The 16,770-nt window shown below is 45.1% G+C and overlaps 1 protein-coding gene across 1 annotated transcript in view; it reads right to left on the bottom strand.

The window, feature by feature from the left end:
• Positions 1-550: 550 nt before the first annotated feature.
• LOC142765290 (uncharacterized) overlaps positions 551-16,770 on the bottom strand; it is a 29,753-nt gene continuing 13,533 nt past the window's right edge. Inside the window, exons 2-3 of the mRNA XM_075866024.1 lie at positions 14,670-14,842; positions 551-973 (exon numbers count right to left, since the gene is read on the bottom strand). Coding sequence (XP_075722139.1) covers positions 818-973; positions 14,670-14,842 — 329 coding nt within the window. The 3' untranslated portion in view covers positions 551-817. The remainder of the gene's footprint in view (positions 974-14,669; positions 14,843-16,770) is intronic.

A 16,770-nucleotide genomic window follows, 5' to 3' on the forward strand; every position in this document is an offset into this window, starting at 1 on the left:
ATCGTTCCCATTAGCCTACAACTGTTTTTTGAATCCAGTAATATTTTTTCCTGACAAAAGTTAACGCTGAAATTCCAAATAATGAGATGTCAGAAGATTTTACGTTCATTTCATTGCTCATTTTCCCTCTTACATAATATAATACAAAAAAATCAATCTCTCTCAATGGAGTACACCGACTTTGATGCAGCAGGAACGTTTGAAATAATAACAACATGAAGTAATATGACATAAGTTTTCACCCTTCTTTTTATATTGAAAACTCGGGAAAAGTAAAAAAAAGTTTTTTTGGCAATAACGTTTTTTCAAGCAGACAATTCACAAAACTTTTAGCAAGCATGAACATCAAATTTGTGTATGTATTTTCTAATTGAGATTAAGATTAAGATCTGTAGCGGGAATGATTGTTCCACGTCTTACCTCACTATGAAACGCATATTGACGGGGATTTTCGTCTTCCTTCACTTTAGCATGCGCTCACCCTTGAAAATCTCACATTCTGACTCGTGCAAGATGACCGTTGCTCTGGTTCTTGTTTATTAAACATAGCGAAGAGGTAACTTGATTTATTCTTGTGCGGTTGTGATGAACGAAGCAGCACTAGTCTCTTCGCACGCACCTCCTGGCTCCGTAAGGAGATAGATACACTAGTTGAAATGATCGTCAGAAAAGGTTCTTGGCAGTTCGTGCACTTGACTGCCCGATGTGATGATCAGTCCATGCCGTTGCTGCACTTGAGTGCCCGTCGAAGTCAATGGAGTCGAGACAACCGGTGAAGCACTCACACTGTACAACATCGGTTTCGGCTTATGTTAGTCTACGGTTGCATAACATTCCTTTTAGCTCGAGCTGGCAGTTCGTTCGTCTTTCGAGCATAGTGCTTCCACCACGTCTGCAGTGAGCACAAACACGTCGCAAGGAAGTCCGTGAGCCAGTCGTGAAGAATGACTTGTCCGGTCTTGTGTGATTTGCTCTGCAGGAAATGAAACAGAAAAAAGAAAGCAGTATGGTAAGGATAACGATGTGTCTCAGGTTTTATGCCATAAACATTGTCGGTGTTGTAGTTCAACCACGTAATCAGAAGCAGCTATTTTATGTTCACACTTCTCTTGAAAATGCGCACATACTGTCCGCATGTTTGCACCTAAAAAAAAGGCTCTACTTTACACAGCCATTCTGAGCAATGCCACCACGTAAACCAGCGTACCCACAGGAAGACGAAATACTCGGGAGCCTGAACCTCTTGGAGAAAGTCGTTATAGATTCGACAAGTCATCCCGTTTACTCTTCTTCAACCTTCTTTTTCGGGGCCTGGCCGTTTACTTGCCAGTATTTCTCACTATGTGGTCACGCATTCAGCAGGAAGTCGCGCCGCGCAATCGTTTAGACATCAGCGCCTCAGGGTTGCTTACTCAAGATTACCGTGTGATTGATGGTCTCGGCCGAGCGAAACTTGAGATATTCTGCACGCGACTGGAAAGTAGTTAGAATGTCGCCGTGTTATGAACGTCAAACTTATTCAGCGACAAACTGTGTACTGACTCTTCTCGAATACAGAGCCAACGCGCACAAGGATGAAGACAAACAACAAGCGCGATGAACACACCCGCTGTTATCAGCAAGTAGAATTCATTGAAATAATCAGTAAATAAAATTATACTGGTATCGAAGTGCATGGGGAATGACTGGCACACCTTCAGTCACCTTGACAGCATGCCTGCATATTCTGTTAGCGATTATAGCTTTTTCACGAGCAGTTGAGAAATAATGCTGGCGCGTTCAATTTTTCTTGTGTATATTACATGCGCCCATAAAAATGCATGCATGAACACATACAATCAGAGGCTTAAATGGCCCCTTCTGCGACGATGAATGCGCTAACATTAATTACGTCGTAACACGGTAAACGTTTGCTTACCGGTCCTTCACGAACGTCGCCCCGAATCCTCCGTTACACTCATAGCCATGCGAACTGTATCGAACGGCACGTGCAAGTCGTACGCGGTAGCATTGAAATGAACTTTGAAGGGAAGGGGTGGGATGCGCAATATCCCGACCAAGCAGCTTACGGGACAACGCTTGTTGTGCTTTTGTTGATATGATAGCGAATCACTGGCTTGACTTTTAGCAGGCTTTTTTTGTTGTTGTTGTTGATGTCCAGTTGAAAACTGGAGGTATGACACAGGGTGCCTGCTTGTGATGCGACGCTTAACGTGTTGATATAGGAAAGCCAGTGAATTGTTTGTTGACGGGAACACACGACTTGCAATGAGTACGGATCAACGAAATGGCAGCAGCTGTGGGTCGGGGAGCGTTACTTTATGTTTGTTTTATAATGAAAATGCAAGGTCAAAAGCGGTAGCAGCGTCAGTACTGAAGCAGCAAGAGCTATATGCGAGTATACAAGCAGCGTCGGTGCAGAACTGGGCATTCTTCTTCACTACAGTTTGTTTATATTGCTACAATACTGAGGGGACGCGTGGAAGAAAAGCAGAACGAGGTTGGCACAAGCGGTGATCGGCCTGATCCCTGGACTCTCGCGTTCATCATCTCTCGTAAAAAAAAAAAGCATCTCACCGTAACAAGATCTTCCTTTGTTCATGTTTTCCTTGGTTTTGTGTATCCACGCACATCGCCAAAGCGCAGTTGCAGACACGAGGTAGTCTAGCCACTATATTTTTCGGCTACCTGACGTTCTATAAAACAACTGGCGTATAGAAGATTACGTCATAAATCGTGTTTTAAAATTACAACATTTAAGAGTTGCAGTTCAAAGAAAAGTACAGAAGCATTCCAACGAGAAAGCTAACAATGCAAGGTTTCATGCAAGGTTTAAGTGCTGATGCTTTAAGCGTAGCATCTGAGTGGACATGGAGGAAAGTCAAAAACTGTTATGCCAGGGTGAGTAAGTGGAACTTGAGTGATAGTGCCACCGAATGAAGTGTTTGAACATCGCCGTAAGATAATGTTACATGAAAAAGCCTTAAAGCCTCGCCATGGTGGTCTATATTGGCTAACGTACTCGGCTGCTGACTCGCAGGTCGTGGGATCAAATTCCAGCTGCAGCGGCTGCATTTCCGATTGAGGCGGTCATGTTGTAGGCCCATGTGCTCAGATTTTGGTGCACGTTAAGGAACCCCAGGTGGTCGAAATTTCCGGAGCCCTCCACTACGTCGTCTCTCATAATCATATGGTGGTTTCGGGACGTTAAATTCCACAAATCAATCAATCGAAAAAGCAAGCAAGGCTCGAGACGATGAGTCCCATGAGTTCTCCCACGCCCAGACATTCAAAAAAGTTGTTCGGTACGTTCGCAAGCCGAGCGCATCGTTATCAACAGCGAATACTTCGCAAAAGAATGGAACTGTGTCATGTAAAAAGAAGCAAAACGACGATTTAGCACAACTTGTAACGAGGCAGGCTCTGTAATTGAACAAAAAATCCGGAAGCCGCAGTCTACTACACGTATGCAATTACCAACGGCGCGTACGCAGAACCCATCGACGCCCTCAAGTTCACACATTCAGCGCGCTAAATGGAATCGTAACCCGCTCTAAGCAGCAGGCGGCCGTAGTCCTTCCCCAGACCAACCGTCGATTGAGTGCTTGAGCACGCCGTCATCGCTTCCGCTCGTGCAGTCGCAGTTAACGACTCAAATTACACGTTTGGTTGAAACGTAGATTCATGGAAGGCGCATTCACTCGAAGGCTATCATGCGGGAAAACACATCGCCGTCGACCGAGTGTTCTCTCCTGCTTTCTATATTTATTTTTCCTCTAAACCACATCGAGCTCAAACGCGAGAACAGCGGTTTTCTTCTCGCCTTCACATACCCCTCCTACTAGCGATGTCTCCTCCTCGCCACTTGCTTCTTCATAACAGGCATTGAATGTCTAAGGGTTGAGCCTGTCATCGTTCCGCGCTTTTCAACCACACACTGCCATCTCTGCTTGTCCAATGAGAAACGCTAGAAACGAAATGAAATTTATTTATCGTGTGCTACATCAGCCACGCTAGACATACCACAATGGGCATCCTATTACATGTCAAAAGAGAGTAGCCCCGCCGCGGTGGTCTAGTGGCTAAGGTACTCGGCTGCTGACCCGCAGGTCGCAGGATCGAATCCCGGCTGTGGCAGCTGCATTTCCGATGGAGGCGGAAATGTTGTAGGCTTGTGTACTCGGATTTGGGTGCACGTTAAGAACCCCAGATGGTCGAAATTTCCGGAGCCCTCCACTACGGCGTCTCTCATAATCATATGGTGGTTTTGGGACGTTAAACCCCACATATAAATCAAAGAGAGTAGGCAATAATTCACAACAGATATCTCTCGTACATCGACCAATAGATAGCTTATTTCATCCTGACGTCACGTAAAAAACAATAACTGCTGGCATCGCAAATCGTGCCGCAATTACGGCATACGCCAGGGAAAGAATAACGCTTTGATTCTTTGTATTTTCTGAACTTGTTCAGGGCCGCCCTTCATGAGAAGTTGCTATCAGTTATAGAATATGAGTTATAAACCAATAAAGTTAACATAAATGATACTGTATTCGAGACGTCGTGTCCCATGGATGCACATAGGCGTGTGCAGGAAGGGCGAGGGGGGGGGAGGGCAGGGGGAGTAAGGGGGGACAACAAGGGGGGACAGGGAAGCTGCCGCTTTTTCTTGTCACCTAAGACGACGAGGGGTGAAAAGCCAGCTTCATATATTGACTTAACAAGGAGGGGTGCACAGTGACTAGAGGGCAGACGCAAAGTCAGCTCCCTGCACCGACATAATAGGGAGAGGGAGTGCTGCGACCAACATTGTGGCTGAGCTGCGAAGCTTACTCCGATGGTTATTCCACCGACACAATTGATAAGTTAGACGGTGAAGTGACCACGAAATTCTGAAACGCGAGAAGGGTTATTATTTGTGTTGATTTGTCTTGTGATGGTTCACAGGGTTAGCTGTGATGAAAACAGCATATTTAAAAAGCTTTTTTGTGGTTGTTGGGAAAAAAAACACTGGACGTGAGTCAAAAAAGACGCAGACAACAGAACCCGTGAATAGCGCAGGGTCTTTCTGCGTGGACACCGTAAGTCCTGCTTCGCAAAAAAAAAGAAAAGGAAAAAAGTGTGCATGAAGCTCTTGCCTCAAATACGGTATTTGTTCCACAAATACAGAATAATAATAATTACGCATCGCCAGTGTGAAGCCGCAAACCCGCATTCATGCACCCGCAATCTTCCGAGTGCATGGCTACACAGGAACCTCAACAGCGGACGCAGTGATGCGCGTTCCTTTTTTTTCTTTTTTTTTCGGTGGCACGTACCACCATTCGAAGCCACCGCAGGTGGTTGGGAGCTTTCCCACCCACTCTCGCTGTCGTCCTCCGTGTCCGCCGAGCCGTGGCTGGCGAGTCGCATGCATCAACGAGCTTGAACGGTCTCACGGTTGGATATAAACTGGGCGACTATACGTAAGACTTATGGACACCGACACCTTAGGCTGCTAAAAGAATATTTCTTACTTGATCCCGGAACGAGAATTGATACGGCGAGGAAACGTCGAACGCACTTAAGTTTTCATCTGTGTATAGGCTCACCATAGTGTTTTTAGTTCAGTTTATTTGGACATACTACACAGCAAAGTTAACAGCCCGGCGATATGAAACCAGCATAAATCCCTGAAATTGCCATCACTTGCATGGTGGTAAGAATAAGGGGGTCGTCTATAGTTTTATTGTTACGTGGTGACATTAGCCGATGACCATCACAATGTTTAACTGGCATGGATGGATTCCTCGTGAAAGCTCGCCATTTTGGCTTACCGTTGTTGATATATGCGGCTGTTCTAGCCAATACTTCACGCACGAGGCAACTTTCATACAATGCGCATATACAACGCCTACGAAGGAAGGACGGATGGACGGATGCACGGGCAGAGAAAAAGGTTAGCAAGTTCTTAGACCAGCTGGCTACTCTGTGCCGGAGATAGGAGGAAGGAAAGACAATAGTAAATATTTTCATAACGAGAAAACAAAACAAATGCTTGAATAAAAGCAAACAAAATTAAAGTAGTCAATGCCACTGTTTAAAGCTTAACTTCGTACTATGCTACGTCTGAGCATGTGCCACTTGCAGACTCTGTACTTGGTGAATGCACGCAATATTTCATAATGCATTGTCTAAGTACACTATGAGTGAAAATACCAGTTAGCGTGTTCCTGATACAGGAAATGCATATGTTTACCGTACCGTGTTGATCCCGTGCGTTTCTCTTTCTGAGGTGCTGTTTGCTTGCTAAAGCTTTCCCGTTCTTTTCGCCCCTTTTGTAATCGCCAAATGAAACTCCCTTCCAAAAAATCCAGGTTTGGCTTAGATGGAGTGAGAGTAGAATACACATGATTGACATGAGGGTCGAAAGAAAGTATTCGCTACTTCAACAGCGACTGTGAGCTAACGCCGGTATTGTTTTTTTGTTGTTGTTTTTTTGGCGATACGACAACCACGCTCGCCGGGGCCTGTGGGAATACAATCGCGCATTCAACTCCGCTACTTCCTGCCTAGTGTAACACGCTTTCTTCGCCGCTACGCTACCGCTGCTCCCACCCCACCTCCTATCCGCCCCGATACACATAGCGTGTCCCCTTGATGCTACCACGGTACCGTTTTCTTTCTTTTTTCTTTATTGAAAATCACCCCCCTCGCGGGGGAGCACCCTCATCGAGAACACCAGGGATCGCCCCAGTCCCTCTCGAACGCCGCCGCTACAGCCTCCACGGGGCAGCCGCATCACTATGGCACCGCCATTACACTCCACTCCACTCAGGCAACGAGTTAACGCGGGTGTCTGTTGGCAAAGTACGTTCAAGAGTTAAGTGCATCGTTATTCTTTTTATGAACTCCGCATTGCTCGCTACTTGTTGTTTTGTTGTTGTTTTTTTGCTCTTTAGAATAAAACCCTCGTAGTGGTCGTGGCTAAGACGTCCGCGTGCGTGACTACGACTCGTGCTGTGCGAACAAAGTGTCAACGTCGCCCGAACAGACATCCATTCCCCCCCCCCCCCTTTTTTTTTAAAGAAACGCTATTCAACCTTTCATTTCCGTAATTGTCTTTCGTCGCCTCTTCAAGCGCCAGCATTGTGGGTTTCTGAAAGAGTGGTGCACCGCTATCGAAGCCCTCGTTCACAACAGTCTCTTATAAACGTTTGCTTTTTAATGGGCCCAACTCTAGTTTCATTGAAACGAGGTCTTGGGTGGTTCTTTCCCGTCAAACTCCTATTCTTCGTCGGAACCGGAGTAGTACGGGGGAAATACTGTGTTTCGCTTGTTCGATTAGACACCGACTTCTCGTGTACTTGGTTTTTCAGTAGATTTAATGGGGAACGTTGGGCCGTTTTCATTCACTTGGTTTACAATTCTCAGAATGAATCAAGTCCTGTTTGTTCCGGTCAACCATCGAATAGGCTCTTCTAAGCTGAACTGAAAACAAACAAAACCAGAACAGCATAAGTGCACCTCGTTTGAAATAAAGGGTTGCAGTTCTGAGGGAAGTGGGACGTACCAGATTTTTTTTTTGTTTGCCGAAGGCATTCATGCTTTCGTTTCGTGATTTACTTTGGATTCCCCGAGTGGGACGCATGTGCAAGTGAGCACCGTATTTGAAGTCTTGATGGAAGTGGCGACACGTAGCCAGCCCCTTCTAAGCCCCTCTGCGGTGTCGATAAAACAGTGGGGTGGGGAGGGGGGGGGGGGTGTATGTTGCATTTAACCCTTCCATGTGTTGCCTTCTCGGTTGTCCACCAAAAGTAATTTTTTTGGCACTTATACCACTTTTTCAAACTTATTTGGCGCATCGCTTACGCGGGTTTACTCGAGAGGGGCAAATAGAAAAGAACACTTTGGGAACAAAGGCAGGCAGTTCTTTTTTTCTCTCACCTCACGTCATAAAGTTCATTTGTTGGGAGTGGATTTGTAAAGAGCTTGATGCTTTTTCACGAGCCGCATGTGCGACCATTCTCACTTTGGCTTCAAATACAACTACAAGCTTAACGACTACATTCGTATCCTGCTGATACCTGCCGTGCGATAAGTCCGTGCCACTACGTATGAATGCGCCTCTCCATTAAAAATGCGTTGTTTGGTAGTCTGTGTCTGTACCGACTAAATTCAACAATTGACCATTTGCGGGAAAACCACTGCGCATGAGCAGTAACCGCACAGGTAGCGTTCCTGTACAGGCGTTTTGGTTTTGGTTGGAAAACATCAGCCTGGCGTTCCATCAATATGACCCGTAGTAACGGCGAACACTGCCGTTTTCACGCAAACACCGTACCTCACAGACGGTGCACAAGCCGTCCTCACTGAACCTATAGTTAATCGACAGACATTTCAAGGTTCAACTTCAAGTGTATAACATAATGTTCTTCTTAAAAGAGCAGGCGTAATGAGCCTGGCGAACCGTCGAGGTAGCGGAGTGCAGGTATCACCTCACTTGGTTATTTCTCAGGCTGAAACACGAGAAATTGTTGTTTTACACCGTGTATACAAACGTCAACAGAATGTCTTTTTCCTTTACCTTCTTGTTTCAGTAACGGGCATGCGTTTTTGGTCCTAAAGCAACAAAACAAGCACATTTAAACCGCTAAACACTGCATTGAGCGTGTTAGTTGACGAAGATGTTTTCCAACCAAAAGCGAAGCTTTCTTGTTTACACGACAGGGGGCGCTCACTTTTCCGCAAATGGTCAATTATCCCCTCTATTCTGAAGTACAGCGGTCTCATTGCTGTTAGAAAACAGCATGTGGCGTTTCACGCTATCTTCTTCAAAGAGGGGTGCAGTGGTCTTCAATGCCGTGTCTAAGGAATCTTTCCTCAATCATACAAAACTAACAAAAAAACGCGTTTTCGAAGGTCCACTGTACAACGACAGCGGTGCCTTATTATTTTTGACATGCTTCACCGCATTAAAGTTTTTAATTGCGCTTTCCCGTTGCAGCGGAGTTGCTTTGTTTTCCTTCTCCGTAAGGTGACAATAAAGCTTTTCTGCAATTTCCGGCAATGTTCACCTGAGCCATGCAGGCCGTTTTGAAAGAGCACCTCAACGGTGGCAGTTCGGAGGATTTCTATTCCAAGTTCACCCGTCATTGCGTTGGACATGAACGCGGAATGGAAACGCTGTTGTTCCGTAAATGTTTTTTTGGCCTGGTTCTTGAAACTGGGACAGGTTATTGCTCTCCCATAGCGGAGTACATCGTATTCTGAATCGTCGAACATTTATTTTAAACTCACGAAAACAAAATTTGATTTCTTTTTTAATATTCTTTCGAATTTCTTCTTATTATTTTTTAGTTTTAAAAGTGAGCACTGAACGTGTCAGTCGCTAATCTCCAAAAAGTGAGCTTTGTGATTGCGTGTTCACACGAGAGATACGGCGGTGAGAGCTAGCGGAATCCGCTTTGGCAGATTCTGCAACTGCCGTTTTGATCTGATAAGAGCTTTCGCGGTAAAAGCCTTCCTTTCTCACAATATTTAGCTGTTTGGTGAAGTGCGACTTGATTGGAGTGAGAGTTTTATGAAGTGGGTCGACTGAAATGGGTATGAGGTATAATTAAGTTAGGTGACTGAGGCGGGTGGCCAAGGTGATCGCCATCGCAGGATTGGGAAGTGGACAGGCAAGGAACGCAAAAGTGTTACCTGCCGTCGTGGGTGTTAATCTGGTGAGATCTGAGCTGGACTAAGCTGTTCAGGGGCTCTATAGTCACGAACTTGAAGCGGGAGGAACGGCGGCAGCAGCTGTGGGTGTAGTGGTGAAATGTGGGATTATAATGAGTAGTGATACTGGTGGGAGAGATGACACATATTCGTAGTACGAGTAACTTTCTGCCCATTTATGATCTACGACGCCCCCCCCCCCCTCATGAAAGACTCGACTGAGAACGGCTTGGATATTTTAAAAGGCTGATTGTGAAGCCAATGTAGCAGTGCTTCGTTGTTTTTTATAGCTTCTCGTAGACGAAGTCATAAAAATGCGCAGTTTCTGTGCCCAAGCTACAATGCAACTATTCAGAGCGCCGCATTTGCGGATGACCCAGGTTAGCGTTTGTGTTCAGCGCTTGCGTTGCGTGCATTTTTTTTTTGTTTTCTCCGTGCTTCTTTCAAAATTTTGAGCTGCTGTTTCCAAGACCCCAGTTTTATTTGAACAACAAATTCTCATTTGACGCTCCTGTAATCACTCTACAAAGGTTTCTTTTTTAAGCTTTATTTTTAGTAGGGATGTGTAGACACAATAACCGCGATTTAACCTGAGACCTCGCACGCTCAATGGCGGAATGCCGTTGTCGCAAAGCTAACTCGCAGAGCAGTTTTCTCATTTTCTAAACGTTTGGGCTGCCATTCAGCATAATATACACAACTAAAAATAAATGTAAAATCACAATGACGTAAAGTTCTTGTTCGTATAATGTCTCACGCCATGCCGTCTCCGTACGCGGCTCTAATCATTTTTTTTTTGAAAATATACATGAAATTTCTTGGCGCAAAAGTAGGACATCGGCTGTGGCTTCATTAGGTGTAAGTCCAACAAAAAGAATAGGCAGAAGTGGATCCACCCTCCCCACCCACCTTTGCTTCTACATCAGTTTCGCAAATTGTCGACATCAACACGTAACGTTTTTTTGCAGCGGCTTCGCACCTCTGCACAAAACGGGATCTATGATTTGGCAACGTTTTCCCATAGGAATAATGAAACTTTCACACACGTGGCGCATATATAAAATTGGTATTCGAGATCGATACGTTGGGGAGAAGCGATTAATTTGTATTCCGCGTCGTCGTTCACAGTTTGATTAAAACTGCAGGGAATAGGGCGTCTTGCAGCTGCGGCGTGTTGCGTAGAGTAAGCGTCATTGTTTACGTTTCTATGTTTTCCACATTTCCCACAGAGCGCGGCGAAATTCGTTGAGCTATCAAACGCGACGATGCGTTAAATGAACTCATGAACTGCATAATAAAAGGAGGCCGTAGTCCGGTATATATATTTTTTTTTAACTCGAAACATACACTTCGCGATATTCATTGCTGAAACGTATCCGTTCACGCTGCTATTATATATTTTATATGTACCCTTTTTTTTCTACTGGGATATAAAAAGTGCGACAGCCAACCACAACGAATCTGTGCTAACAGTGTTGGGGCTATCTGCGGCGACGTATCGGTGTAGCCAGGTGGAAAGGGCCCCTAGATAGAAAAATAAACGTTTATTTAGAAACAGTGTACCGAGCGAGGCCCGGTGTCACCCGGAGGTGGGAGGGTTACCTAGTCCAGAAACCCTCCAGCTTCGACTGCCCTCTTGGCCCTGGCGGCGAGTTGTCAGTGGTCTTCCAGGTCGTCGAGGACGAGCTTGGCCTCCCACGTTTCCATTAGGTGGTCGCTGTTCATTCTCGGTGCTTGGTCCTGCTCCAGTTGCATGTCGTGGTTTGCATGGCACTGGCATTCCAGGAGCAAGTGTGCCAGTGTGTCCGGTACGCTACAGAGCGGGCACATGTTGCCATTTGTCGTTGAGTAGAGATGATGCATTATTATTAGATGTATGAACGTGTTGCTTTGCAGCCGTCTGAAGATGACGCTTTCTTCTTTGGTCAGTTTTGGATGGGGTGGAGGTTACACCCGTCGCTCTAGTTTGTAGTGTTGAAGTAGCGATGAGTTTTGCTCGCTGATATATAAATACATATATGTAGCTCATTACAGGTTTATACCTTCCATTTTCTTCGACATTGCTTTTAAGGTGATTATTGAGGTAAACCGTCACGTGCTCTCTATAGAGCAAAAAAAGATGAAATGCTCCTAGGATATTTTTCCTCGGTAAACGCACGTTTTTTTTTCTTTTCAGACAAACAGGTCCCATTGCGCAGTTTCTATACTCTTGTTTTTTTTTTCGTTCTATTTAAATGCCGCGAAATTAAACGCACCCCTGGTCTAAAGAGAATTCGTTCAGAAGACTTACAAAAAACCAAGTGTGTCAACACAGACATAATAGATAAGACACCGCAGGCCCCGCAGTAGCGGAAAATAAGATCAAACAGAACCTTGTGCGCATGTCTAGGAAATAGGTGAACCTATATATCCGGCCCGCGAAGGTGTTATCTTGAAAGATAACTGTTGGAGCGTCTGATTCTGTCTTTGATGAGTGTTAATCAACGCATTATCTACCAGTTTTGTTGATATACCATGCCTCAATCTTTATTATTTATCCCTACGCCTACACAAAAAGTGGGCATTCATCGCATTTTGGCATGTACTAATGCTCTCGACAATGCAAAGAAAAAGTATAACGTGAGCCTCTGGTCAGTAATCTCTAACGTTCCAACAAGATCTGGTTACCAAGCGGCCCACCTGCCGCTCGTAGGACCGGCCGCAGGTAGAAAGATTCTTTACACCACACCGGCGCGACAATCAGCAATTTTTTTTTTTTGTTTATTCGACGGGTCAAACGTCAGTCGTCTTATTCCCGCTCGTTATTTGTCTGCACAGCAGCCAGTACTTCACCTAGGCTATCGGCAACGTCACCGACAACAATAAAACTCTATCCACTTGCCACATTATTAAGGCTGTGTCATACGCAGTGAACGTAACGAATATATAAGACGTTGTTTGCGTTTTTTTTTTTTGCCAGCTAAGTAGACATCGGGTATCACGTCAATCTTGAACGCCAAACACAGTCCCGAGTTGCACACGCATCTTAGTCCTGACAGGCTTGAGTAAACTGCAACATTTGTAACCCACTTCTTTTCGTGAACTTCGATGCGAGACAGGACCGAGTGCACTGTAATTTACGTGCACTTCGCGCTACCAAACTCTTCTCTATATACTCTATCCGTGACGCTGGCGTGTGGCCAAGTGCGTCTACTTCACCGTTATAGCAATTTAAGTGGATGATGATGTTACCCTTCACGTGACAGCCACTCAAGAGGTGCTCTCTGCAGCTCCCTATGCTTCAGGAAGCTTGAAAAAGAAGTGTGGGAACCCGAACACGTGGAACAGCAAGAGTGCAAGCAGATGACCTGGCGCACCGCATTTTGTCGTACGCGCTGTACGTATACGGCTCAGTTGGCTGTCAAAAATGCGCGCCTTAGCTCATCTTGATGGTGATGTTCCCTGCACGGGAACTGTTAGATCTCTCTGCGCGATTTTTTTTTTCTCTCTTTTGACGTATGGGACAGAATTTGCCTTTGGGCCTGAAATAGCGTAGCTTGCAGCGTCTTACGTGCTACTTTTCTCGTAGGGAATGGAATATATATTCTCCGATGCGCAAATGGAAGATTGAGTTGTCATGAGCGAAAAAAAAAACAGTTGCTTTTTTGATCACTTTACTTCTTTATGTCCTTTTTCGGACGTGCAGCGTAAAACTGTGAGGGTGGTCAACGTATTTTTTTTTTACAGTGACATGATTGATCACTCTTGGTGATCCAACACAATACTGAGCCTTTAAGTGTGATGCGGTACTTTCGAAAGCAAAGTTCTTGCAATTGATACGCATTATCTTTTAATGCGCAAGCTAAGCTTGCGTTTACCTTAAGGAGCATAACGCACACGAAGCAGAACACTGCTCGCGAACCATGGTCGTTCGATTCGTATTCTAGCCTAAGCACACCCACAAAAGTTTGCGGATCATGTGAGCGTGCGCCAAACTGCCTACCCTCGCCACCTAGTGGTGCACCATTTACCGTCGACTGCAGGGCTAGGCCAGAAACGGTCCTGGCATTGTTCACTGGCCTCTCAGTTTTCGACTACACCGTAGCGCACTCTTAGTTCGTAACTTTCATGGGAAACTACTGATATTTGCGGTATGACCATCACATGTCTACCTTCATTACAAGGATCAAAGCCATCACAACATGCCTCGAATGGTATTTCATTGGCTAGGTATCCCTTTGTGGTAATGGTTGCTACTGATAATTCTTATGCGCGTAGACTGCTTTCGAGGCAGAAGAACGTAGACGCAGATGCCAAAAAGCACGTCGCGTTAAAAAATTTAAAGATGAAAATTATTTGTACCCAGTCAGAAAAGAGACTGGCCATAGATTGAGGGAGGGATGCTGCTCAGGCGCAGCGGTACTGTCTATCGCCGGTGACGTACTGGAATTGTTACGAAGGGGCTTTTGGCCGCAAGCTCGTGTGGTACGCAAACTGTTATGGTACACTGTGCGTACGTGCACTACTGAATCATTCTTGTGCGAACGAAGGCAAAGCAGAGTGGTGGAAACCTTCTAGATATTGCCACATAGACTAACTACATTATCCGATATTATGAAGGATCAGCGTCCATCCTACTGTGCGTCGAGGTCATGCAGATGCGAAGTTTGACCTTATGTTAACGGAGACAGACAGACAGACAGACAGACAGACAGACAGACAGACAGACAGACAGACAGACAGACAGACAGACAGACAGACAGACAGACAGACAGACAGACAGACAGACAGACAGACAGACAGACAGACAGACAGACAGACAGACAGACAGACAGATAGATAGATAGATAGATAGATAGATAGATAGATAGATAGATAGATAGATAGATAGATAGATAGATAGATAGATAGATAGATAGATAGATAGATAGATAGATAGATAGATAGATAGATAGATAGATAGATAGATAGATAGATATGCTTACCGACGCAGTATCCAGGGTGTCCGACAGATACCGCAATCTTCGACCTACAATCTTCGCTCCTTCTCGACAAGATCTCGTACCGCATTGAGCCGACTGGGTTTGCGTTGAGAAACTGTCCACGACTCGACAGGATGTCACAACATCAGGCAGCAATCTAGGTGTGGCCGGTAAACCTGCGTGTAGAGGATAGCGTTAGTGCTGCCAACCTCGATAAGTTAGCTTAAGGTTGTAGGTTCGATTTCATCGGAGGATACCGCACTCCACTATGGGCGCAATGAAGAGGCCCATATCGGCTGACATTTACGCACACTTTTAAGAGAACCTGAACGAACAACCTTTTTCTGGGGTACCGAAATGTGTGTGTTTCAGAATGGCATAGTGGCTTGTGCATTAACCACTCCGCAAGTTGATGAGTGAGTTGAGATATTTTAATTAATTTTCGGTGATTACCAGTGTATTGGTTATCAGTGTATGGTACAATGATAGCTTGAAAGGATTACATATTTAGGCACTCATGGTTGAATTGAAAGATCATGTAGTGGAACGTGAACTGAAACGAGGAGGCCAATGTTGTGGATATCAAATATTCATAGGCACTGATACAATTGGTATTGGAAGCGATAGGTTTACGAGTGTGATAGCGTAAACTTAAGATGCGGACACAGAGACAAACGAGGACAAGCGTTGACGTCTAGCTAAGTTCGTTGAGAACAAACGAAAGTTTATATACACCAAAACTACAAAAAAAACAAGTGATGAATGATGAGCAACGAAAAAAGCTAAACAATATGTTGAGCAAACTAAAAAAATAAGTGAAAAGCGAGCAACAAAGCAAGAGCAACAAAAATCGCAGCATATCCACGTGGCGAATGGTGACGAGGGAGGTGAAGCGGACGCGCGGGCTAACGCACGGACGGACTCATGGACACACGGACGGACGAACGGACACATGGCTGACGCATGGACGCACGGACGAACGCACGGAAGCACGGACGGACTGATGGGTGCATCACCTCACTCATCATTCACTCCGTGGATATGCTATGACACTCTTTTTTTTTTTGACATCCAATGCCATGCAAATGGCCACTTCGACAACTACGACGACTGCAACGATACAACTACACGGGATATGCAACCGATGGCATAAAGGGCTTCGCCCCTAAAACCTGTCAATTCGTGCGCGCGTCGATACCCCCCCCCCCCCCAAAAAAAAATCAATTAATTCTCAGATAGGGCTACGGACGGCTTGCTAACGCATCTTTCGCCATTTGCGCAACCTCCAGAAATATTATGGTGGGCTTGTCACCGCGTTTGGGCAACGTAACTGTGGCCTCGAAAAGAAGCGTTCATTTCTCATAGCTGCTTTTGTTTGATAGACAGGCATTCATTATGCCATACTTCGCCATTCTTCGGAGAAGCGTGGTAGCTGCTACTCACGTGCAAGGAATTTTGTGCACTTTTTATGATGCTGTGGATTACGACGTTGAATCACTACTCCTGAAGTCTTTGCAATGGAATTTCGTGCCAATATTTCAAGGAGCATCATAATCATTAGCAGTGAGTTGGAACATTCGATGACCCGTTAGTTACGCAATTCACGTTGCCTCACGGCTGGTTCTTGCTAAGCTGTTCTAAAACTTTCTATTACTCATTATGACGAGATTCCTTTCCGGACATGAAGCCTGGCTAGGAACAGTTTCCAACGGATTCAAGCACCGACATGCCCCAGTGGTAGAATACAGTGCTGACACAATGAAAACCAAGGCCTGAATCCCGAAATGTCTTTAGCGTTTTTTATTTACTTACTGTTTATCTTATTTAGCGCGATAGTGCTTACAGACACCGGTGGCGGCAAGCCACTACGGCGCCAAAAAACGACCTTCGTTGTAATCTCATAACAGCTTTCGCTGTAAGAAAAAGATTGCTCTCGCTCTCCAATCGTCTTGGGTGAGTGTACAAAGGATCTTGCTTTGTTCGCAGCATTTGTTTACAGAAAAAAAGTCTGAATCAAATGTAAATCAACACTAAGTAAAAGTTATATTACCGTAAACAATACCTGACAGTGAATCTTATTTAACTAGTTTACTGGTCATGAAGA

This window comes from Rhipicephalus microplus, chromosome 6 (genome assembly GCF_043290135.1).
Source record: "Rhipicephalus microplus isolate Deutch F79 chromosome 6, USDA_Rmic, whole genome shotgun sequence".
NCBI lineage: Eukaryota > Metazoa > Arthropoda > Arachnida > Ixodida > Ixodidae > Rhipicephalus > Rhipicephalus microplus.